The 27,193-nt window shown below is 44.4% G+C and overlaps 1 protein-coding gene across 1 annotated transcript in view; it reads right to left on the minus strand.

The window, feature by feature from the left end:
- ELOVL6 (ELOVL fatty acid elongase 6) overlaps positions 1–23,570 on the minus strand; it is a 67,644-nt gene extending 44,074 nt beyond the window's left edge. Inside the window, exon 1 of the mRNA XM_018569880.1 lies at positions 23,205–23,570. Coding sequence (XP_018425382.1) covers positions 23,205–23,293 — 89 coding nt within the window. The 5' untranslated portion in view covers positions 23,294–23,570. The remainder of the gene's footprint in view (positions 1–23,204) is intronic.
- Between the last annotated feature and the right edge of the window lie 3,623 nt (positions 23,571–27,193).

Below are 27,193 nucleotides of genomic sequence, written 5' to 3' on the forward strand. Positions count from 1 at the left end.
AGAACATGCTGTTAGGCGGGTCAGTTGACCAATGCAGACAAGCTCTTCTTTATGTAAGTGAAAGTCCACTTTATTGAGAAAAAGAACATCTTCCCTCAGGGAATAGAGGAATTTCAGCAAACTTCATGGTGGACTATTTCCTGTTCCTGTTCTGTGGATACTATTACATGCATTGCAGCATCACTTCTTCCTTCCTGAGAGCTAAATTGGAGGGTCTACCTGCTATAATTATATGATCAATCTCAGTGTTGTAATCAGAAAAACTCCTGGGTACAGACATATTTTAATTTTGCAGTTAAGAAAATCACAGCTAGCTACATATAGAGATGTAATGTTAATTTGTATTAATGTTACATTACAAAATTGCAATTTTACATAGAAATGCAAAGTGCTTGACGGCTCTAAGGCATTTCTCAACCTGTGTAACCTCAGGACCCACGATTGTTCTTGGTCATTATGTCATGCAGGTCTGCAACTAACGATTATTTTTATCATCGATTAGTGGGCCGATTATTTTTCCGATTAATCGAATTTAAAAAAAATTAAATACCACCTTTAATTTAAAATAAAATACACAAATGGAGTTTTACAAACACAAAGTTTACTTCAAAATAAAACTGCATGCAATTTTTTGCAATCGCACCGTCCTCAATCTTTTTCTGCAGCCCCAGCACTTAATGAAATGGAAGCACAGAGTACAGACGCCTCCTGTTCATTCATAAATCGAGGAGATAGCAAACAGACACAATGACCACAATCATTAATGAACAGGAAGTGATGTAGAGCACTTCCTGTTCATTCATAATTGGGGACACGGTATCTGAATACTATGTCCTTAGTTATTTACAAACATCAGACTTATCATTGCAATGTTTAAATATATCAGGCGAAATATTTGCTGATCGTCCCTCAGCTCTCCTCCCTGCACCACCCCCCTCGGCCTCCTGACAACTTTCTCCTCCCTTTGCTGGCTGGAGGATCAGCCCTGTGTCCCCTCCAAACTCCGCTGTCTCTGCCAATACAGGTGGGGGAGAATAGTGGGGATCAGAGAGGGACACAGACCACAGCATGCAGCAGACTCCCAGCAGGAAAGAGAAAGCTGCAGAGCCAACGTGGCAGGGAGGGTGAGGGGTTTGGGGAGGTTTGGTGGATCTCTCATCACTGCTGAGCACTGGCTGCTGGAGTCTGTGTCCCCTCCGATCCCCCCTGGGAGCAGCAGGAATCAGAGGGGATACAGAGCCAATGAAACACCAGCTCCCAGCGCGGAGGAGAGAACTAGGGGACCCAGACCAACTAATCGATAATGAGAATAGTTGGCAACTATTCTCATTATCGATCGATTAGTTGGTTGCAGTCCTAATGTCCTTACCCAAGTCGCACTGCACTAGAACGCACAGCATTGCGGTACTGCGTGTTCCAGTGCGGGCAATTGAACTGCAGGCGGGGGGTGTGCGTTTGGGGTACCATTCAAATAAATAACAATGCAGCCCACCTCCCGCACCAGAATGCGCAGTAGGTACGATTGCATGGTACAGTGTGTTCATCACGCAGGACTGTGTGATTAACGCAAGGTACTAGTGTGAACGGGCCCTCAAAAACACTGACAGACACCATCTCACAGACATTCTCACACATACACATTCCAAAACCTTACAAGAACTGGATCCTCAGCCTAGGGTCCAGTGGGTGCTGCTGTGCTGTGACAGAGCTCCATCCATATCTCCATTCCTTGTACAGCTCCCTTGAGCAGCTTGTAAAGGTGCTGGGAGTCAGAATGTGGCGTCACTCCGGTCCAGGCACCTCTACAGGGCATGCAAAGAAGCTGTAAGCAATGTACGACAGTGCTGTGCTAGGGGAAGGCTGAGGAGCCTCTCACCTAGCACAGTGGAAGGCACATGGTGACCCACTGAACAAGGGGTTGCGACCCACTTATGGATCGCGACTTACCAGTTGAGAACCATGGCTCTAAGGGGTATGCTTGATCATCAACAAGTCCATTCTAAAAAGGTGCCAGTGCTGCTACAAGGACCCACTAGGCATAAATCTAAGGTAAAAGGTAAAACCAATGCAACACCACAGAACCTCAGCTACAAGCACAATCCTGGATAAGATACATAGTAAAGGGATAGGCAGAACTGCTAGAAGGAATCTAAGATAGTCAGAGTCTATTTGTAAAATATCAGAATCGACAGTTAGAATACTGTACAATAGTCAATGTCAATAGTCAATGTTATTCATGACAGCCATGTGGTAAAATACGATATTCGGAGACAAAGGCAAATATCAATACCAATGCATTATTCTATAAAACAACATCTTAATAATAGACTACAGTTAAATGGCTGCCCTTTACGGCACAGAAATCTGAAGAGTTTGTGTCAAGTTAAAAATCATTAGTAGGCTTGCAAGACAATAGGTTATTTGCACTTGATATTCCTTTGTTATAAATATGAGCTCCAAAACCTTCTGGATGAAATTCTATAAGGTTCAGTAGCTGCACTTCCCAGCTGTTCTACCAATAACCATTGTTGAATTTGGGCAATTCTGCCTTTAGCTCATATCACACAATCTGTTGTCCAAGCAGGCTAAAATTCGATGTAGATAATTAGCTTTTCTGGCAAACAGTCCATAAAAAGGCTGATACAGAATGTAAACAATACCTTCATGGGAGTATAGTGGATTACTTATCACAGTGTTCCAATCTGCATGTATACTCCCAAATACTCTGAGGGATCCCATTATCCAGGAAATGAGGCACATCTCTTAAACTGGCCGTAGACTGGAAGTTTTGTATTGTTCAGCAATGTAGGCTTAATGAGAAAAGGCGCTCAATTCCCCCATTTATGCTAAAAAGCATGGTTGGATGAATATCCCCTACCTGGCTACTGTATTCTGACAGCCAGCACCACCCACATCTGGTATTTCATTGGAGTAAGTAAGACTCGTTCAACTTTCAAGCTCCATATGGCCAGCTTTAGGAGGAACCCAAGTAAAACAGCTGGTACAAGATCTAAAGAGCATGGGCTTTCATTGGCATCTGTATCTTGCTCTTGGCTATCCTGGAGAAATCCAAGATGTCAGCACACACCGCTTGTAACAGCCCCAGGATGAAAAGATTTTGAGTAGTAAAATATTTTGTTATATCAGTATGTACCTATACAAAAGGAGAAAACTGGTGCCTCTGGAGGAAAAATAAAATCAGTGTTATAACAAACTTATTACAATCATGTGGTATTCTGGTCAAAGTACGGCCTAGAACTGCAGCAAAATTAGCACCATTCAGTTACTTGGGCTCGGTTTATAGGTAATATTTTTAACTAGGAACAATATGCTTGTGCTAATAGACAGCAACACACAGGGCCATCATTCAAATGTACAGATTGCTCGTTATGGATATAAAGCGACACTAAACTCAGGAGTTAAATCTTAAAAATACATTCAAGTGCCCTATTAACAAAACTATCTTATTTGTGTATCACTCAGCTGTAGATCCTCAAATCATCTCTGAATTGGTGCTGACACTGTCCTTCCTTCTGGAGAGTGGCTACTTTTCTTCCCCATGGTCCCTGTCTGCTCCAAGCTCACTCCTATGATGGACTATGATCTAATTTTTGGTTTACTAAGTTGTAGGGGTGCGGAAATTAACGATTAATCCGTCGATTAATCGTTAATTTTTTTGATCGATCAAAATGTCACTTGGACTCCTCCCCCTTCCCTTTGTTAGCCGACAGAGCCACTTGGGGAAGGGGGGAGGAGTCCGGTGACGTCACCGGATCTCCATAGACTGGTCCCCGCAGATTCTTCTCCCCGCAGATTCTTCTCCCCCCTTGGCTCCGGACCGCTGAAGTCATAACATCTAATGCAGCTTCTATAGACCTATGGAGAGATTATAGTGCCGGCGCTTGGGGAGCGGAGATCAGGTAACTAGAAGTGCTTTACTCCGGGCCCCTAGACATAAATGAGCATTTAACCCTTGCAGTGTGGGGGTAGTCCCACTGCAAGGGTCATGTTTTGGTTTGCCTGGAGATGGGCTTTAGAAAAAGCAATGTTTGGTTTAAGCCAGTAATTTTTTGTGTATTGATCCTCATTGTCCATGTTACTGGAAGCTTATCAGGGGCATGTCCTCCATGCTATAACACAAGAACACCCTGCCGGGAATAAGGACATACATACATGAATACATGGACGCTCTGATAGGGACATGCTGATTACAAGGACACTTTGCCAGAAACAAGGACATACTTTCTTTTTGTCTTCCAGTTATACAGTTCCCTTGGCTGTATAATAATGGCGTATAATTAATCGAAATTAATCGATTCAAAAAAATTTCGATTAATCGAACACAAAATTTTTAATCATTACCAGCTCTACTAAGTTGTATTGAGATTGTAGACCATCATGGGAAAACAAAAGTAGCCACCCTCCAGAAGGAAGGACAGTGTCAACACCAGTTCACAGATGATTGGAGGATGTACAGCTACATGATACACAAATAATCTAAATTTTTGTTAATAGTTAAGATACTTGAATGCATTTTTAGGATATAACTCCTGAGTTTAGTGTAACTTTCAGTCAGACTTAGCCTTGGCCAACATATGCTACATGTTGGGTTGTAGGGGGTACACTTACCCATAATAACTAGGGCTGGTAATGATTAAAATTTTTGTGTTTGATTAATTGAATTTTTTTTAAATTGATTAATCGATTAATTTCGATTAATTATAAGCCATTACAACTATAAAAGTGATACATCCCTCTGTATTGAAACAGATTAAAGAACGCTCCTGGCCAGCCTACCTTCTTAGGTGTTGAAGCAGTGAAGGACACTAAAAACATACCCTATATAAAGTATGAAGTTCAAAAACAAATTAGGCAGATATGTATCACAAAACTACACCGACACATGCACCGATGACTCCTACACACATTGGCTACAGCTAACATAAAACACAGCACATCTGAGTGAATGGCTGATCTACATACTGGAAGATGCAATGTGTTTGTATCCTGTTCCAGATTCAGAATATATTTTGGATCTGTAAGAGCTTGGATACATGGCAAGGTCTTTCTATTCTGCTAGACAAGGTCTCATTGACATGTGTTCCATTATGTTACATAGTGTGAGTTCAACCCATAGAAAAAATGGTAAATAAATAAACAGAAAGCCTCCATGTCTTCATGTTAAAATGTACAGAGACAGAAGCATATAATATAAATGACCACATATACGCAGCCTGCTCTGCCGCCACTGTCTCCTGATTGGGAACACAGTACATTATGGCGTACAGTGGCATATACAAAATTCCACATTATGCAAACCCTCAAGGCAGTTCTTGTTTCAGAAATTCTGTTCTCATGCTCTGATCGTGTTAAACTGCTGCCATTTATTTTGCCTTAACGTTAATATTCGTCCTCAGTAGTAAACACAGTATTGTTCACTTCCAGAATATTTGTAAAATCACATTGTATCCAAATGTTTTGCATTTATGTAATCAGTTCTATCTATTTCTATAACAAGCCAAAATCTAAATGCATTTCCCATTACAAGGCTGACTGTTCTGTATATACCAGGGAAGATCTGATCTATTGTTCTACTACAGTTAATCCTGCTCACACAGCGCTCCATACAAAACCAAAGCTGTAGGGCAAGCTGCATTAGAAAGCACTATAGCAGTGTAACGCATAATGATCTGTTCATTCAGCTGCCTTCTGTTGGATGACTCAAAACTTTCTAGCAGTGTGATTTCAGGCAGACTCCCTCCTCTGTGACGTCAGGCGGTATGGATTAATTTCCAGCAGTCAGCACAGACTTTCTGTCTTCCTATTGGTGTTCTCTATGTCAGCAGACATCAGAAGATGGTAGTCATTGGCCACACACATTGGAACTGCTGCAGCTGTCATTCACTGCTGCTAGCCTGTACGATGCAGTCAGGGAGGACAAAATGAGAATAAAACCCATTCAAATTCCAGTTGCTGTTCAACATTAATAAAAAAAAAAAAAAGAAAACCGTGTGCCAGACGTTATTTCACCAGATATGAAGCCAAAACAAACTTCAATAGCCAGAAAGCAAGTACTATTGGGACAAATTAAATACATCAATATACAGGGTTATTCAAAAAGAATGAACCGATTTCTTTACGCAATATTTTATTAAGGAAAAGTAATACAAAACTCCAGCCAAGTCACAAGTATTATACTCACAAACAACTTTTATTTCCTGTCTTACAAGTGTTCAATGTGACCACCATCTGCAGCACGGGCAACATCAATGCGATAAGAGAATTCCTCCCAGGTGCGTATCAGCATATCACATCCACTGAGTTGATCGCTGTTGTTATTCGATGTTTAAGGTTATCGAGGTTAGTGGGTAGCGGTGGAACGTAAACGCGATCTTTTACATATCCCCACAAGAAAAAAACCACACACGGTGAGGTCTGGGAATCTCGCAGGCCAAGCACAAAGAGCAAGGTCATTGGCCCCCTTCCGACCAATCCATCGCTGGGGCACTTTTTCATTTAAAAAAGTTCGAACCATTAGGTGCCAATGGGGCAGTGCTCCATCTTGTTGAAAAATGAAGTCATGCAAATCTGCTTGCAGTGAAGTGAAGAGCACGTTTTGGAGCATATCCAGATAGGTTTGTCCTGTAACGGTATTTCCTCCAAAGAAAAAGGGACCATAAACCTTGTCCTGAGACACAGCACCCATTCCGAGGGTAAATAAACAACTGAACGTTTCCGTAAGAGCGACACGACTAAATCGCCCCCTGTGGCAGCCATTCAAAACTTACTTTCAAATGGTCACGGACAGGGCCGGATTTCCTCCCTCTGCTGCCCCAAGGCCAGGTTCCTCAATGCGCCCCCCCTATGTGCAGCGACATCCCCGAGATCACTTGTACAAAACAAGCAGCGGCTTCCCCGCTGTACATATAGCTCTGCTTACCCAAAGCTGGGCTAAATGTAGAAAACAACTACCCGCCCGGCGCCTGGAACTAAATGTCCCGGGGGTTCGGAAGATAGGAATTCCACACCCCTGCTGCCCCCTCTACTCCCTGCTGCCCCAAGGCCGGGCCTTGGATGGCCTTGTGGGAAATCCGGCCCTGGTCACGGACTCATTCCAAAACTTAGATAACTCCTCTTTCAAATGGTCACTGACTCATTCCATGACGATGCTTGAGAACTGAAGCAATGCATCATGATATCGGTTCATTCTTTTTGAATAACCCTGTATATTGTAGAACAAAACAGGGAATATGTGAAATGTGACCACATGATTACACAGTGTGTATATATATATATATATACACTGTATATATACTGTATATATTCAATTCTATGTCAATTCCAGCATTCCTTTATGGACAAGTGAAGGTCCGGTGTGAGGAAGAGGCCTCTCCACGCATAGAAGTTTGGACTTCAAACTGCATTTAATAAAACTGCTCAATTGCCTGCTTTCTTGGTTCTATAATATGTATATGGTGATGGTTTTATCAGAGTTCTCCAGAACAGAAACTGAATTTCTTACTGCGAAGAAAGATATTTCCAACACAAAATTTGACTTTATTAACACATGAATAGATTTCCTCATCATGTAGTAGCACATTGAAGGAAGTAGCAGAAAAAGTGTTTTGTTTTTTTAACTTTAGTTTTTATGTTACAGTGTATGTGTTTTTACATTCACTGCTACCCTGAGGGTGCATGTATTTAAATGGATTTACATCCATTACCATGCATTTCCGACAACACACTCTGACCACAGAGACATACTTGCTTTAATATACAACACAGCTAAATACATGAGGTTGTTAATGGAAACCTGTGCTGAGTAATTTTGTAGGTTGCCATTTTTGACCTTATCTGGAATTGGTAGTTGTCTGGCTGTCATTCGGAATCCATGGTGTAAGTACTTTCTGAGTCATTGACCAAGGATAAGTATAAGGGTCCATTGACACCAGTTAATTGTACAGATCCATGTGATTAACGCAAGGCACCATGCAATGCACCTACCATGCCTTAAGGCCTGGTTCACACCTGGGCGTTTTACAGCGCGTTCCTACGCGCTATAAAACGCTCAACATGTGAAAACCAATGATTGCCTATGGGCATGGTTCCCACCTGGGCATTTTACAGCGCGTAGGAACGCGCTGCAAAATGCCCTACGCCCAAAGAAGTACAGGAGCTTCTTTGGGGCGTATTTGCCGCACGTATCCATTAGGGATAGCCCTTGGAAACGCTTGTTTGTCGCAAATCGCGGTAAAAACTTGTGGCAAGAAATGTGCGGCAAACGAGCATATTCGGTACGCCTAGGTGTGAACCCAGCCTTATAGTGCAGAAGGTGAGTTGTGTTGCCATTCATTTGAATGGCATCCCAAACACACCTCCTGTCTGCAATGGATCGACTAATTTTTTCAACTGCACTGCAACGCACGGTACCACGCGTTATGGTAGGTTTATCGCATTGCGGGCAGGAGGTGCGTTTGGGGTGCCATTCAAATGAATGGCAACACACCGCACCTCCAGCACTGTTAAGGCATGGTATACGAGCTGCACGGTGACGTGTGCTAATCGCACGGAACCATGCAATGAGCGCACGGCCCTGATGTAATTGGACCCTGAAGATCAGACTTCACTTTCACTCTCCTGAGCTGTATGATTCTATCAAGTCAATGGTCAGCCAATTCTCATTTGGGGTGCTTTACCTTTAAAACCAATTATCTTCCGCTTGAAGTAAACTGCATACTGAGCAGAGAAAGGTTAGTTTTCCAAGCCTCTACGCTGACTGTTCTTTCCAAGAGTTGTCATCTGGAGAATTAATTTGTCTGCAGCCTTCTGATTGCGTATAACTCACCTGGGTAATTAGTGTGTGCCTTCATAGCAGTCATTATCAATTAAACAGAGAGATAACATCCTCTGAGGATATGCCTTCCTACAGATTATATGAAAATAGGAATAAAAAAAAACCACACAGATCTGTCGTACTAAAATCCTTAGCTACCTTACAAATAAAACTCACGATGCATGTGGTATTGTTTGGGGCTTTGAGAGGCACGCATTAAAATGACATGGATCACATTTCTTAAACTGTACCAAGTGCCATGTACCAAGTCTTGCATCATTCTTTAGCTAGGTCTATGTAATGATTTTCTAAAAGCTCATGCACATGGGCATATTAAAATACTCCCTTCTACACTGGATCTTTCTGCCAGAACAAGTCAAATAAAACAATTCTATTGGCTAGAATATTCATTTATTCTAGCCACTAAAAGGAACTTACGTGCATACATGCATGCATTTCCAAAGTAATCATTATGCCAGTAAGCCAGGGCTGGACAAATCCCAGGAGCCAGGCAGCTAATTCTCATTTTAAAATTACAGCTGGGCACTAACTTTTGATGTTTTTTCTAGCTGTTGTCAATGGAGCTGCCTCGTAAAAAAAATCATGCTTCATGCAATCAGTCCATAATAAAATGTCCACCCTCCTCTTCTAGGCATTTTATGTTTATGCTCCTGAATGGCTCCAAATGCCACAATGTGCATGGACTTCACTGGCTTTAATAGAGCTGCATTCAGAGTCATAAACCCTGCCCCCCAAAAAGCGGCATTTTTTCTGCCCGTGTGCATGAGGCCTAATGTGCTTTCATATCCTTTGTTGCTAACGTTCAGCTTTAATTGTAGAGCATGCAAGGATATTTTACACAATTGTGTGCTTGAAACCTCGTAGCAAAAGTTTGGGGAGGGCTTTTTTCAGCTCCAACATGACTGCCCTGTACAGAAAGCTAGGTCCATGATGAAATGGTTAGATAGGTTTGGTGAACACAGATGCTGTCCTAAAACCTTCTGCACATTTCGGGATAAAATGGAGCCGAGTCTTCCCGCTCATCAGAACCCGATCTCATAAATGCTCTTTTGGCTTGTTGTGGATGACATTGATTTCATCCTTCTGAATTAAACCAAAACACAAATACTATAAAGCAGATTACTGTTCACCTTGAAAACACATGCATGGTTCTCAAACTACAACAATCTGATGACGAATATATATAAGCAAACCGAGAAATTCGTTGATTTGTAGAGGTTGATACAATTGTTACAGCTTGCTCTTTAGCACCCATTCACATCAAATCGCATGAACTTGTGCAACGTTGTATGGTTTACACATGACAAGTAAGGTCCCATCTTGGTGCGCACATTAAAGGAGAACTATGAGATGAGTGATTTCCACTCACCTCATAGTTCTAGCTGACCTGTGACAATGAGACTGTCACAGGTCGGCTCAGTAGATCGGGAGGTGAGCGAATATATACTGGGTTCGCTCACCTCTCGATCCTGTCACGGCTCTCTACCGTGAGAGGGGCTGGATTCCCCTCTCCGATCTGCCAGCGCTGACTGGCGGAACGGACGGGGGAGGGGCGGGTACAGCTGGCTCTGCCTCTAGATAGGCAGAGCCAGCTGTCACTCACGCAGCTGGGCGGATCCCGACGTCTATGTCGGGATCCGCTCCAGCTGCGGCGTCTCAGTATACCACGAGCTGTACCTCGCGGTATACTGAGCTTAGGGAACCGGGAGGACGCTAGTTTGTGTCCTCCCGTTACCCTAAGGAGAACTATGGGGAAAAACACTGACCCCATAGTTCTCCTTTAATACCTAAAAAAAAGCATTCTAAAAATGTGTAAGATTCAAAGCTTAAACTGCTGCATGAGCTTGTTTGCTGTGCGCAGGGCAAGCCATTGAAATGAATGCGTTGCCCTATGCTAACACGCCGCAAAATGAGCCAAAACGTGTTCACATGCGCACCTAGTGTGAATGGGGGCTTACTGGAAAAAATGTACTGGCTGGATAAAAAATGTATCAGTAGGGATTCCCTGCACATTGTTGGTTTTACAACTTTATGCTCAATCTTCCAATGATTTTTTTGTGGGCCCATTCACACCAGGGTGGTCCCTTGTGGTACTGTTAATGTGTGTTGCGTCAAGCCCCACAATGGACCAAAAATGAAACCCATTGCAACGCTTTAGCACATGTTACAGTAACACAGGCACATTGTGAATCAGAAGTGCCATTCACAACAAATGACACAGCAGTGTACCAACGCAAGTAACGCACTGGTGCGAGTGGCCCTGTAGACTTTAGGTGCCTTTTATCTCCTATACAAACAGATGTTGGACTAAGAATTATTGTTGACTCAATTGATTTCCTTTAGATATAGCTAGTTGTACATACAATTATGCCAAAAACTATGCTCTATCACTTGATTCTACAAAACCTTCACGCAATTGTTCCCCAGTGCCTTAACCAGGGGTCCCTAAATGGTGGACTGCGATCCGGACATGGACTGAGTATCGGTTTGGACTGCAATCTGTCGAACTGTGCTGGGTTACGGCAGCTGACAGTGGAGCTCCGGCCTCTGAGGCCAGTACTTCCACAGCCAGCCAGAATCCAGCGAAGGGCCCAACTCCTCTTCGGGGCTTGTTCACATCAGCAGCCGCGTTCAACCGCATGGCTGCTGGTGTGCGCTTGCCCCGACAGTGCCAATGCGCTCAATTGAGCCAACATTGCACTGTTTCTCTTTATTGTTAGAACTTTATTGAAATGTCACAAGTGACACACACATTTGATAAGAATGAAGATCACCAGCACTCAAAGGATAATCTTAAATCCTCGTGTTCATTTATTGAAGAAATGCGTCACATGCACCGAAAAGTCAATGTTTCTGGGTCACGCAGGGTCCCTTCATCAGGGTCCCTTCTTATCAAGTTTGAATCTGCTAGGCGCCATCCGTGATCATCACTGGGAGCACCATTGTTTACCTTGGGTCCTGATCGCTGTAGGGAGTGCAGGGGATACCACAAGTGACAATTCATTAAGTTCTATGGGCTCACTGTGGTGCTATATGGTTGTATCGTGTCTCACTGCAGTGCTTAAAAAAAAGTAGTGCATGCCATACTTTTTTAAGCGCACACCACCAGAATGCAGTGGTGTGAAATGTCACCACCCATGACAAGGAAAATTGCCTTTTAAAGTAAGGTGCACATGGAAGAGCTAAACACAGTAGGAGAATTTATCAAAACCGGAGCAGAAGAATATGGAGCAGTTACTTATAGCAACCAATCAGCTTCTCTCTTCAGTTTGTTCAGTTAAGGTTTGAAAATGAAAGGTGGATGCTGAATAGTTGCCATGCACAGCTGCTCCAGATTTTGTCTGCCCTAGTTTTGATAAATTCCCTTCAGTGTAATCACAAACATTTCCCAGCACACTTACCAGCTAGCTTTCCAACAAAACAAATCACGCTGTCTAACTATTGGGGTTAAAAACTGAAGTTTTAGTTGCACAACTTTTGCAAAAGATGTGGAAGCCACACTGCTACATCGAGGCTCCTCTGTGTAGGGTGGTCCTAAGTTGATTTTTGAGAACCTCAATCTTGGAACATATATAGCAAAGGACAAATTGGGTGCAAGCACGCCTGGAGGCAACCCATTCCTCCTTAATAGCACAGGGACACACCAGATGCCCAGCACATCATAATGGCTACAATGGTAACAACCAGTGATGTCCAGTGTCCTCCTCCTGTGCAGTCATTGGTTGCTAGGACTGCTGCATTTCCAACAACCAATGATGTCAGGTGTGTACCCCAGCCCCAGCAGTAAAGAAGAGTATCGTCTTCTGCCCTCTCCTGTAGCCTGCTCCGCCTCCCAGCTCTACCCCTGACCTAAGGTACTAATAACTAAGAAATGTGAGGACAATAATAAAAGAAGCACTCTGAAGGGGACAGCAAGTGTAAGGGGGCATTCTGATGGGAACAACCAATTATCAGTTGTTCTCATCAGAGCGCCCACTTAAATTAGTTGCCCCCAATCAGCGTGCCCGCTTACATCAATTGCAAAAGTAAGAGGGCACTCTGATAGGGACAGCCAATGTAAGGGGGCCTTCTGATTCTCTCATTTTTAGTTGCCCTCATCGGAGTGCACCCTTACATTAAATACAAAATAAGGGGGCGCTCTGATGGGGACAGCCAATGCAAGGGGACACTCTGATGGGGATAACTAATTATTAGTTGCCCCCTTACTTTAGTTGCTCCCATACATTAGATGTAAACATCAGAGTGCCCCCTTACATTAGTAACTAATGTAAGGGGGCACTCTGATGTGGATATCTAATGTAAGGGAGCAACTTTAATAGGGACAATATAAGGGGTCACTCTGATGGATTTTGTACTTTTTTTCAGTGAAGCCAGCCACGATGCGGTACAACCGCATCACACTGTGCTATGTCACGCGGACATTTCAATAAAGTTCTAACAAAACAAAAAGTGTGATGTGCTGGGATTAGCGCATCAGCACTCTGCCTGGGAATCTACTCCAGCAGCTCTACGTTGTAGGCAGCCTAAATGGCAGACCGTGGTCTGGACGTGGACCGAGTGACCTTTCTGTCTCGATTCAGACCTCTGCTCCAAGAAAATGTTAATTGAATGCCCCTGGCCTAAACCTTTAACAACAGCAATGGGCGCTCTATATTTATATTTTAAGGACTTTAAACTTCACTTGAAAAAAACAAACAAACTAACAATCCTGTATTGAAATGCTAGTTTTAAACAACAACAAGAACAGGTCACAAAAACACACCAAAAAACATTCTGTACAAATCTTGCATGTGAAATACTGCCACACAATTATTTTTTATTGTATTCACAGGCAGTTCAACTTGAACTTATTCTTACAGAGATACTGTAAATGATACAATAAAAACCTGTGCAAACATCAGAGAGAAAGGAATACAAGTTCAGTTATAAAGTGACAGCCAATTAGTATGACATCAGCCAATTAGTATGAAAAATTTACATTAATTGGAATGTTTGTAACTTAAAACTACTATACTGTAATTCAGCATATTTGTCATCCTTACAAGAAGGGGATATAAAAAACAAAATCTAGACATATTGATTTGAACAAGGTAGGTAAACGTTTGTTTCATGTATGAAGGACTAAATGTAACAGTTAATATCAAATATCTAAGCCACACTTTCACAACCAGGGTTCTGAGTCCCTGGGGTGCCTACTGCCATTGTCAGGAGTGCTATTATGTTTTATTTTCAGAGTGTCATCCATTTTCATGCTAATGACGCTAATCTAGGGTGGCCTGCATCCACGACATCCCCCAGCATTCAGCCACACTTTGGTGAAGATTATAAGGTAGGGCTCTGATGTGAAGTAGGGCCTGAGGGTTCTAATGTGAAATGAGGACTCTGATGTGACGGGGGGGACTTCTGAAGTGAAAGGGAGGAGTCCTTGTGGGTTTTATTTTTGCGGTTACACATGTGAACAAGTGACTTGATGCGCTGTGGTACCATTCATTATTAATGGCACCAAAACGTACCTTACCTGTGCGTTGTGATGCTGTGCATTAGAAAAAATAGTGCATGCACCTTTTCTGGTATATTAGACATCACATTCAAATGAATAGGTTGCCTTAACAGAACATGTGTTATTGTACATGCATTACTGCAGTGCATTCCAGGCTTAAAGTGGAATCAAACACTGCTGCCGACATTCAGAGTTTTTGCCATAATGTGCTAGTATGCACAGCATATTTGCACATATTGGCAGACATCTCTGCCAAAGTGCCCCACTTCAGGGCTGTGACAGCCACGATGTCCCTCATCCAAGCCACAGACATCTTCACCCACCCTTCTTACAGGTTCAGAGTCTTAAGGTGCCCACACACCTTGCGATAATCGTACGATAATCGTGGGAAATCCCGCAATCGTGCGATAATCGCAAGGTGTATGGAAGGCGTGCGACCGTTTTTACTGTACGGTCGCACGTCTTTTGTCGAACCAGCATGCTAGAAAACCCACCGTGAATCGTACGATTCTCGGCGGGTTTCTAGCCTGCTCGTTCGACAACTGCGGAATGGGCCGGTGTGCGCATGCGCACACTGCCCGTTCAGCATTGCGGTCATCGGAAGCCCGCCCATCAGCGGGGCGGGCTTTCAATGATCGCAAGTACGATCTGCCTGTCCAAGATGGGCAGATCGTACAAGCTTTTAATTAGCTTACGACCATCGGGAGACAAAAGTCTTGCGATGTTTGTAAGGTGTATGGGCACCTTTAAGGTGGGCATACACTCTACAACCATCGCAAGACCTTAGTCTTGCGATGGTTGTAGAGTGTATGCCCACCTTAAAGGTGCCCATACACTGCTCGATTCTCGTACGAGAATCGAGCAGTGTATGGGCACCTTTAAGGTGGGCATACACTCTACAACCATCGCAAGACTAAGGTCTTGCGATGGTTGTAGAGTGTATGCCCACCTTAAAGGTGCCCATACACTGCTCGATTCTCGTACGAGAATCGAGCAGTGTATGGGCACCTTTAAGGTGGGCATACACTCTACAACCATCGCAAGACTAAGGTCTTGCGATGGTTGTAGAGTGTATGCCCACCTTAAAGGTGCCCATACACTGCTCGATTCTCGTACGAGAATCGAGCAGTGTATGGGCACCTTAGGATCACCCAGCAATGTTTCCTGTAACTTGAATTCAGTTCCACTTTAATATTACATTTCATGGAAGCTCCGACACTTGGCATCAGTTGATACCCTGAAGCTGGCCATACACTGGTAGATTTCTGTATGCATGTTGATATGAAAAATCTCATCAAAATATTGGTTAACGCCATCAGAGACTTGATAAATGTCATTTGAAAGTCCATTTGAATGGAGTTTCTTGAACAAAAACCAAATTCACTGTTAGAATTTTGTTCGTTTGAGAAAAAGTTTCCAACATGCTCCTTTGATATTTTTCATCACTATAGTCAAAAACGATCCTCGATTTGAGCCTGTTAACTATTAGGAAAATCAAACGAACGTTCCAAAAACCAATTTTCTTTGAAGTAATTGAACTGGTGTATGGCAATCTTAACAACTGCACAAACTGTTTTTTTTTATTTTTTTACAGCTCAGAATGAGATTTTATTCATACAGAAAATAATAATAAACAAAGGATGTTAACCCTAAGGGACCTTTTTACATCATTGTTTTGATTACCAAACTAATGACAGGAGAAAATGAATTACTCATGTGCATTAATAATCTTGCCCTTTGCACTACCTTAAGGTGAACCTGTCAATTTGTAAACATAACAGATTATTTATATAGCCCACTCCCTATGCTACTAATACCTCCCTTCCCCACAGTCCCCTACACCCCCATACACCTGCCAGAGCCCTAGTAAAAGAAAACCAGTCTAAGCTCCATATTGGTCTGTATCTGAGGTTACAACGGACTGACAACCTTCCCCACTTTCCACGTGACAGTGCTCGGACCTGTTGATTGGCTCCTCAGATGCCATGCACTGCATAGGAGAAAGTCACTTACTCCTGTACACCCAGAAGTGATGCAGACTTCCAGGGGCTCGAGCTGCCAAACAGGGCAAAGGAAGCGAATATCTGTAGCAGAGGAGGTTGGTTATAAAGAGAACCTGTAATGTTGCCTTGAATAGGTTTACTTTTAGGACTCGTTCACATAGTGTGTCCTATGTTTTTCTGCACAAGAACAATGCAAGGTCACCGTCAGGGCACACAGAAAACAACTGTCTTCTATGTACCCTGTTCACACTGTTAGACTTGAAGCGGGTCGCAGTGCATTGTGGAAAAATGCAGACAATGGCAGTTGCCATTGTTGCCCTCTCCTTCTACAAATGTTCTGCCTGGTTGACATATTGGCCCATTTTTCTCTCATGGCAGGTTTCCATTAGGGCTGAATTAAATGTGTGCGTTGTGTTAACGTTTTGTCACACATTAATGTGCATTGCATTAAGGCAGCCCATTAAAATCAATAGGCATTGGGGTGCTATTCAAAATGAATGGCACGGCAATGCATTAATATGTGTAATGGGGGGAATTTATGAACATGTCTGTGACAAAATGTTAGTTTTTAAAGTATTGCAAAGATAATTCACCTTCACATCCTCAAGTGCTGAGCACCTCGGGACTAAACAGGTGTCCTACTGGAGGTTCCCTGCAAGCTTGCGACAATTTAGAAACAGAGACAATTTTGAGACAATTCTCCTTATGAAGGTATTTAGGAATGAACCACTAACAATGATAATAAATCTCTCGCTATATTCACTAGAAATAAGGGATACAACAGTTTAAAAGACGCTGATGATACGACCAAATTGATAAGTTCCCCCCAGTGTGCTTTGCTGTGCATTGTGTTAACGCATGTGTTTCCACAATGTTCAGATGGAAATCAGCCCTTAATGGTTTTCAGCTAGGCTGTTTCGGGAAGCAAATGCTTACATATCCTTGAAATCTTCCTTAGTCCCCATTCACACCTAGACGTCAGCGTTTCCGCATGTTTTACGCACGTTTTTCCTTTGCGCGTTTTACGCGCTTTTTCCCCTAAATAGATGCGTGTTTTGGACGTGTTTCTGCATATGGGTTTATTGAGTGTTGTCCAATAAAAAGAAGTCATGTCCATGACATAATAAACTCCTACACATTAGCCAAGGGCTTAACAACATCAGCCTTTCAGCAGCTGTGGAACTACAAGTCCTGTGATACATATAAAAGTTTGTACACCCAGAAGAGAAACAGGCATGACACCCAGAGGTAGCTGCATACTGGGATTTGTAGTTGCACAACACATGGAGATCTGCAGCGGCACAGACCTACAATAGCTACACAAGAAAGCAGAAACATAAGCTACAACAGTATCACAACAAACTTTAGATGCACCACATGTCACATGCACATGTTTTACCTTTGCTGTCCTTCAGAGAAGGAGGGAAAGATTCCCATTCTGGCCAAATCTGGATGGCAATATTCATCCAAGCCCCGCCTCCTCCTTCCTCTGTTTTTATACAGGGGGTTACGCAGGTCATACAGGCATGGTTGTGTCTGTATTAGCCTTATAAATGCCTCAGAGTCAAAGTTTTGCAGACATGAATCATCCATTTTGCTTCCCTGTGTGCTTTGCAGGTGGTCTTCCACAATGTATATGCGCCTTAAAAACACGCATTCTTTTTGCACAAAAACGTGTGAGAAAAAAAACACGCGTTTTTGGCTCGTTTTCCATTGAAATCTGTGGAGCACAAACATGCTGGATCCGCCTGAAAGAAGCTCATGCACCTTTTCCAGCATTCAGCGTTTTTACAGCTTGCTGCTAAACTCTCAGGTGTGAACAGGAGCCATAGAAATGAATAGGAATTCTTGTGTTGTGAGCTTTGACGCTTAAGCTTTCAGCGTCAAAACGCCCAGGTGTGAACAGGGACAGCTATGTGATCTGCTGCCACACACCCCCTGCTCATAGGAACCGATATTCATAGCAGTAGGAAGAAGTTACTCCAAATGCACCATGAAAGTAGCTGTTAATGGACAAATTGTGCACATTTTGCAGGAACTCTGGGAATTGAAAAAACTGCTTGTTTTGGTCTAGGGCAGGGGTGGGGAACCTCTGGCCCTCCAGCTATGGTGAAACTACAAATCCCATGAGGCACTGCAAGATTCCTAAAGCCACAGACATGACTCCCAGAGAAAGATGCATCATGGGATTTGTAGTTTCACCACAGCTGAAAGGCCGGAGGTTCCCCACCCCTGGTCTATTGGCACAAATAAAGAAAATATACTCACTTGATCCTCGGTCCCATCTGGCTGCTAGATCGGTCCCCACAGCCTCTCGTCCCCTGGGCTCCAGCAGTCTAAGTACTGCTGTTGTCATCATGTCTTATGCAGGCCCACTGACTTACTGTTGCAGTGTGGGGGTAGCTCCACTGCAAGGGTTAGTTTAAAAAAAAAAAAACAGGAGTTTTTTAAGGGAACTATAGGGCCGCTACCCAAAAGAAGATCATTACAGGGAACTTTATTGTCTGAGAACCGGTGTAGGCAAGTCCGGATCCCCAGCTGTTGTGGAACTACAAGTCCCACCAGGCATTGCATGTATACACATATAGATTTTCTCCTGTCTGCCTGAAATCTCCCATACACGCTAAACAGTGTGGATGGAGGAATCTCCACTGCCAACTATTATGTTCAGAGCGTTGCAGGACTCGCAGCTGCCTGAACACCTAAACAGTGACTGCATCTGATAGGATGCAGTCACTGTTTGGCCAAGAAATTTCCACCTAGCTTAATCCATTTTCAAGCTCACTTCTGTGGAGCCTCAGAGTGCTGACAAGTAGTGATGGGCTTGGGCGTGTTCGCAAGCGCCTCGTGCCGAGCCCGCCAGGAATCCGCCCTCAACCCTGCAGCGCCCTCAGGCGGCCGCTTGCCTTGCGGTAGCGCCGGGCCTGCCTGGCGTGCTCGGCACGAGGCGCTTGCGAACACGCCCGAGCCCATCACCTGCTGACAAGGTCAACCACAGCTTGAATTTCGGCCAATTTGGCAGGGATGGTCCAAAATTTGAGCTGTGTATGGCCAGCTTTACTCTCTCCCACTCTCTATCCAAAACTGAAAATATTGGAACTGGGCTTTAACAGTCAGATACTGGAATAATAATAATAATAGTAATAATAATAATAATAATAATTGAAGCAATCTGTGACCTCCCCTGCTTTTTACCATTTCCTAGCTGTCAAAGGTGAATGGAGGTAAATGCACAGCACAGCTCCTGCAGACTCCTAATTTTCAGTGGACAGATACAGGATCATTCTGGATTTCTGTTTTAACAAATCAGCTCATCTGCAAAGCAGTCGTCTTCTAATTTCAGAAATGAATGCAAAATGTTACTAGGTATTCCTTAGTAATGCTATACACAATACCAAAATCAAATTCAGATACTTGTAAACCCACTTCCTGCCCAGGCTGTAGAAAATGTGCACATGGCTGGCTCAGGCACAATTCCCTTTGTTGTTAAATCAGAATTGGTGGCATCTTGAATAAAAGAGTACATTGTTATAGCTTCTTGCCTACTATCTTTTACATCCAGAAATGTTACATTATACTGTACCAATGGGCAACAGCAGATTTGTAAACTTCCATTACCTTCGTGGTGTCCCAGCCCACCAATAATATCATGTCAGCGCTTCATTCTGAGCATTTTAGTCTTTTGTCAAAAGCTAATTATATTAACATGTTCTACATGCTGAATACCCCTCTGGGCACAGTACCATGCCTACAACAAATACAGAGCACAGAAGCATCACAGTCTGCATTTATACTACCCATACATCCAATCATATGATGAATCCATCAATTCAATATTCTCACCTAGTCTAGCAATCATAGATGTTTCTTACTACTATCATCACCTTCAATTGACTTTTGCAGGATCACATAAAAGCAATTGCAATAGGCGGAAAAACTCTGAGTGTATGCAAGCTGATCAAATAGCATATGGCGCAATCAATCGATTTCAAGACAATCGCTTTGATTTTTATTTATATTATTAAACATTTAACAGTGAGAGTGAATGGATTGATATAAGACACAGTTACCATTTCTGATGCTTTAAACAATAATTTCTGTCCTTTCATACGATTATTTTAATGGATCGTATGCTAAATGCACGTGTGACATCTTTACTTCTACCTTCAATCAAAGCTAACCTAGGGCTGGTATTTAAATACTATAAGATGAGGAATAGAAGGCAAGGAAAAGAGGAAGAGACAAGGAGGGGAAAAGAGGAAGAGACAAGGAGAGGAAAAGAGGAAGAGACAAGGAGAGGAAAAGAGGAAGAGACAAGGAGAGGAAAAGAGGAAGAGACAAGGAGAGGAAAAGAGGAAGAGACAAGGAGAGGAAAAGAGGAAGAGACAAGGAGAGGAAAAGAGGAAGAGACAAGGAGAGGAAAAGAGGAAGAGACAAGGAGAGGAAAAGAGGAAGAGACAAGGAGAGGAAAAGAGGAAGAGACAAGGAGAGGAAAAGAGGAAGAGACAAGGAGAGGAAAAGAGGAAGAGACAAGGAGAGGAAAAGAGGAAGAGACAAGGAGAGGAAAAGAGGAAGAGACAAGGAGAGGAAAAGAGGAAGAGACAAGGAGAGGAAAAGAGGAAGAGACAAGGAGAGGAAAAGAGGAAGAGACAAGGAGAGGAAAAGAGGAAGAGACAAGGAGAGGAAAAGAGGAAGAGACAAGGAGAGGAAAAGAGGAAGAGACAAGGAGAGGAAAAGAGGAAGAGACAAGGAGAGGAAAAGAGGAAGAGACAAGGAGAGGAAAAGAGGAAGAGACAAGGAAAGGAAAAGAGGAAGAGACAAGATAAGGAAGAGAGCAAGAGAAAAGGAGATGAAAAGAGGAAGAGACAATGAGAGGAAAAGAGGAAGAGAGAAGGAGAGGAAAAGAGGAAGAGAGAAGGGGAGGAAAAGAGGAAGAGACAAGGAAAGGAAAAGAGGAAGAGAGAAGGGGAGGAAGCGAGGAGGAGAGAAGGGGAGGAAAAGAGGAAGAGAGGAGGAAAGGAAAAGAGGAAGAGACAAGGAAAGGAAAAGAGGAGGAGATGAGAGGAAAAGAGGAAGAGAGAAGGGGAGGAAAAGAGGAAGAGACAAGGAAAGGAAAAGAGGAAGAGACAAGATAAGGAAGAGAGCAAGAGAAAAGGAGATGAAAAGAGGAAGAGACAATGAGAGGAAAAGAGGAAGAGAGAAGGAGAGGAAAAGAGGAAGAGAAGGAGAGGAAAAGAGGAAGAGATTAGAGGAAAAGAGGAAGAGATGAGAGGAAAAGAGGAAGAGAGAAGGAGAGGAAAAGAGGAAGAGAAGAAAGGAAAAGAGGAAGAGACAAGGAAAGGAAAAGAGGAGGAGATGAGAGGAAAAGAGGAAGAGAGAAGGGGAGGAATAGACAAGGCAAGGAAAGAAGGAAAGGAAAAGAGGAAGAGAGAAGGAAAGGAAAAGAGGAAGAGACAAGGAGAGTAAAAGAGGAAGAGACAAGAAGAGGAAAAGAGGAGGAGAGGAAAAGAGGAGGAGATGAGAGGAAAAGAGAAAGAGAGGAGAGGAAAAGAGGAGAGGAAGAGAGGAGAGGAAAAGAGGAAGGGAGAAGGAGAGGAAAAGAGGAAGAGACAAGGAAAAAAAGAGGAAGAGACAAGGAAATGAAAAGAGGAAGAGAGAAGGAAAGGAAAAGAGGAAGAGAGAAGGGGAGGAAGAGAGGACAAGAGGAAGAGACAAGGGAGAGGAAGAGAGAAGGGGAGGAAAAGAGGAAGAGACAAGGAGAGGAAGAGACAAGGAGAGGAAAAGAGGAAGAGAGGAGAGGAAAAGAGGAAGAGAGGAGGAGAGGAAAAGAGGAAGAGAGGAGGAGAGGAAAAGAGGAGGAGAGGAAGAGAGGAGGAGAGGAAGAGAGGAGGAGAGGAAAAGAGGAGGAGAGGAAGAGAGAAGGAGAGGAAAAGAGGAAGAGAGAAGGAGAGAGAAGGAGAGGAAAAGAGGAACAGACAAGGAAAGGAGAAAAGATGAAGAGAGAATGAGAGGAAAAGACAAGGAGAGGAAGAAAGCAAGAGAAAGAAAGAAAGAAAGAAAGAAAGAAAGATTGGTCAGAGCACTTGCACAAAAAGATGATACATACAGGAAAATCTGCATAGATAACAAAATATTTTGCAAGGTTACACTTAGAATTCATCGGAATCGGCTGAAATTCTAACAATGGGTACCCTTCCAGCTTAACAAAAGTTAATCACTCATTTGACTTTTGACGAAGGATCCGGCCTGAAAATTGTTGCACAAACAGTGAGTGCAGCCAATCAGCTGCATGGTTGGGTGCCGGCTATCAGATACAATAGCATCCACACCCCAATAGCTTGCTTGGCACAATGAATGTAATCAGGCTCAGCTATGTTAAGCACTTGTCAATGACAGGAATTGATTTGCAGTGCCTGACCCCAGCTATTACTATGGCCATAATATTATCATTCTTACTATAAGCATACACTGATGAAGACATAAATATCTGTGATCTCTGGGTCCAGGGCCTCTTAGCTTGTACTAGGAGTCCCCTCCTGCCAGCAGCCTGTGTATCCTGCGGGCACTGTGACTGATTGTGTATGTGGAAATCCATGTAGAAAAATATAGAGCTCCCATTCATTCTCCATACACAGGGCCCCGGCACATCACACTTGCACCCTTCACATGCCACAGAGGCCTATGGCCGCATGTAAAGAATTAACAACACATGGAAGGCTCATCCTGCATTGGATCCACAAGGTGAAAGCCGCTGGGAGGGACATGATCGCATCTCACAAAAGGCATTAGGATGGATGTGTGGGTGATCTCTCATAGACATCAATAAGGACATGCAGCCTGCGCTTACCAGTTCTCCTGCATCCACTGGATCGCATCATTCTCGTTAAATTGCTTCTCGAATTCATATTCTTGGAGAGTCAACACTGACATGTTCATTGGGGCGACCTGCTGAGTGATACCTGGAGAGGAGAATGAGGCCGATCACTCGTCAGAGTCCCTTGTCTGTATGTCACATACACACCTCCTTCCAATCCCCTTCCTCGGGTGTCTGTGCCTCCTAACTGTACCCTTGATTTAGCATTGCTCTCTCCTCGCCCTATCCTCCTCCCGGGTCACAGGCTCTCCTCCTCCTTTCTTCTGCATCCACCCTGACAGCACAGGCAGCGCTGCGGTCCTAGAGCCGCCTCCCAGCGCACACCACCTGACAGCCATCCCCATCACACATCACCTGACTGTCATCTACATCACACAACCCCTGACAGCCATCCCCATCACACAACACCTGGCTGTCATCTACATCACACAACCCCTGACAGCCATCCCCATCACACAACACCTGACTGTCATCTACATCACACAACCCCTGGCAGCCATACCCATCACACAACACCTGACTGTCATCTACATCACACAACCCCTGGCAGCCATCCCCATCACACAACACCTGACTGTCATCTACATCACACAACCACTGGCAGCCATCCCCATCACAAAACACCTGACTGTCATCTACATCACACAACCCCTGGCAGCCATACCCATCACACAACACCTGACTGTCATCTACATCAAACAACCCCTGGCAGCCATCTACATCACACAAAATGTGACAACCATCTACAACACCTGACAGCCATCCTCATCACACTACACCTGACAACCATCCCTATTACATGACACTTAACAACCATCCCCATTACACAACACCTGACAGTCATCCCCATTACACAACACCTGACAGTCATCCCCATTACACAACACCTGACAGCCATCCCCATCACACAACACCTGACAGCCATTCACATCACACAACACCTAACCGCCATCTACAACACACAGCACCTGACAGCCATCCCCATCACACTACACCTGACAACCATCCCCATCACACTACACCTGACAACCATCCCGATCACACAACACCTAACAACCATCTCCGTCACTCAACACCTGACAGCCATCCCCATCACACAACACCTGACAACTGTTCACATCACACAACACTTGACATCCATCTACAACACACAGCACCTGACAGCCATCTATATCACACAACTCCTGACAGCCATCCCCATCACACAACTCCTGACAACCATCCACATCACACAACACCTGACAACCATCCACATCAAACAACACCTGACAACCATCGACACCACACAACACCTGACAACCATCCCCATCACACAACACCTAACAACCATCTTAATCACACAACACCTAACAACCATCCCCATCACACAACACCTGACAGCCATCCCCCTCACACAACACCTGACAACCATCCCCATCACACTACAACTGACAGCCATCCCCCTCACACAACACCTGACAACCATCCCCCTCACACAACACCTGACAACCATCCCCATCACACTACACCTGACAGCCATCCCCCTCACACAACACCTGACAACCATCCCCATCACACTACACCTGACAGCCATCCCCCTCACACAACACCTGACAACCATCCCCATCACACTACACCTGACAGCCATCCCCCTCACACAACACCTGACAACCATCCCCATCACACTACACCTGACAGCCATCCCCCTCACACAACACCTGACAACCATCCCCATCACACTACAAAGGGACATGATCGCATCTCACAAAAGGCATTAGGATGGATGTGTGGGTGATCTCTCATAGACATCAATAAGGACATGCAGCCTGCGCTTACCAGTTCTCCTGCATCCACTGGATCGCATCATTCTCGTTAAATTGCTTCTCGAATTCATATTCTTCGAGAGTCAACACTGACATGTTCATTGCGGCGACGTGACCTGGAGAGGAGAATGAGGCCGATCACTCGTCAGAGTCCCTTGTCTGTATGTCACATACACACCTCCTTCCAATCCCCTTCCTCGGGTGTCTGTGCCTCCTAACTGTACCCTTGATTTAGCATTGCTCTCTCCTCGCCCTATCCTCCTCCCGGGTCACAGGCTCTCCTCCTCCTTTCTTCTGCATCCACCCTGACAGCACAGGCAGCGCTGCGGTCCTAGAGCCGCCTCCCAGCGCACACCACCTGACAGCCATCCCCATCACACATCACCTGACTGTCATCTACATCACACAACCCCTGACAGCCATCCCCATCACACAACACCTGGCTGTCATCTACATCACACAACCCCTGACAGCCATCCCCATCACACAACACCTGACTGTCATCTACATCACACAACCCCTGGCAGCCATACCCATCACACAACACCTGACTGTCATCTACATCCCACAACCCCTGACAGCCACCCCCATCACACAACACCTGACTGTCATCTACATCACACAACCACTGGCAGCCATCCCCATCACAAAACACCTGACTGTCATCTACATCACACAACCCCTGGCAGCCATACCCATCACACAACACCTGACTGTCATCTACATCAAACAACCCCTGGCAGCCATCTACATCACACAAAATGTGACAACCATCTACAACACCTGACAGCCATCCTCATCACACTACACCTGACAACCATCCCTATTACATGACACTTAACAACCATCCCCATTACACAACACCTGACAGTCATCCCCATTACACAACACCTGACAGTCATCCCCATTACACAACACCTGACAGCCATCCCCATCACACAACACCTGACAGCCATTCACATCACACAACACCTAACCGCCATCTACAACACACAGCACCTGACAGCCATCCCCATCACACTACACCTGACAACCATCCCCATCACACTACACCTGACAACCATCCCGATCACACAACACCTAACAACCATCTCCGTCACTCAACACCTGACAGCCATCCCCATCACACAACACCTGACAACTGTTCACATCACACAACACTTGACATCCATCTACAACACACAGCACCTGACAGCCATCTATATCACACAACTCCTGACAGCCATCCCCATCACACAACTCCTGACAACCATCCACATCACACAACACCTGACAACCATCCACATCAAACAACACCTGACAACCATCGACACCACACAACACCTGACAACCATCCCCATCACACAACACCTAACAACCATCTTAATCACACAACACCTAACAACCATCCCCATCACACAACACCTGACAGCCATCCCCCTCACACAACACCTGACAGCCATCCCCCTCACACAACACCTGACAACCATCCCCATCACACAACACCTAACAACCATCTTAATCACACAACACCTAACAACCATCCCCATCACACAACACCTGACAGCCATCCCCCTCACACAACACCTGACAACCATCCCCATCACACTACAACTGACAGCCATCCCCCTCACACAACACCTGACAGCCATCCCCCTCACACAACACCTGACAACCATCCCCATCACACTACACCTGACAACCATCCCCATCACACTACACCTGACAGGCATCTACAACAAAAAATATGAGAATGCATCAGTGGGGGGAATTTATCAAAGAAATTGCGAGTGTTTGAACTTGCACGGAATATATTTGTACCAGATTTAGCAAGCTAGTGTAATGTTGTTGATAAATGAGGTTTAATAGACTCCAAGAAAGAGACTTCTAACTTCAGGCAAAAAGCTTAAAAGGAGAACTATGGGGTTAGGGCTTTTCCCCATAGTTCTCCTTAGGGTAACGGGAGGACACAAACTGGCGTCCTCCCGTCACCCTAGGCTCAGTATACTCAGTATACCGCGAGCTGCAGCTCGCTGTATACTGAGATGCCGCAGCCGGAGCGGATCCCGACATCGATGTCGAGATCCGCCCAGCTGCGTGAGTGACAGCTGGCTCTGCCTATCTAGAGGCAGAGCCAGCTGTACCCGCCCCCTCCCCCGTCCGTTCTGGCAGTCAGCGCTG

Source organism: Nanorana parkeri, unplaced genomic scaffold, assembly GCF_000935625.1.
Source record: "Nanorana parkeri isolate BGI_ZX_2015 unplaced genomic scaffold, ASM93562v1 scaffold36, whole genome shotgun sequence".
Taxonomy (NCBI): domain Eukaryota; kingdom Metazoa; phylum Chordata; class Amphibia; order Anura; family Dicroglossidae; genus Nanorana; species Nanorana parkeri.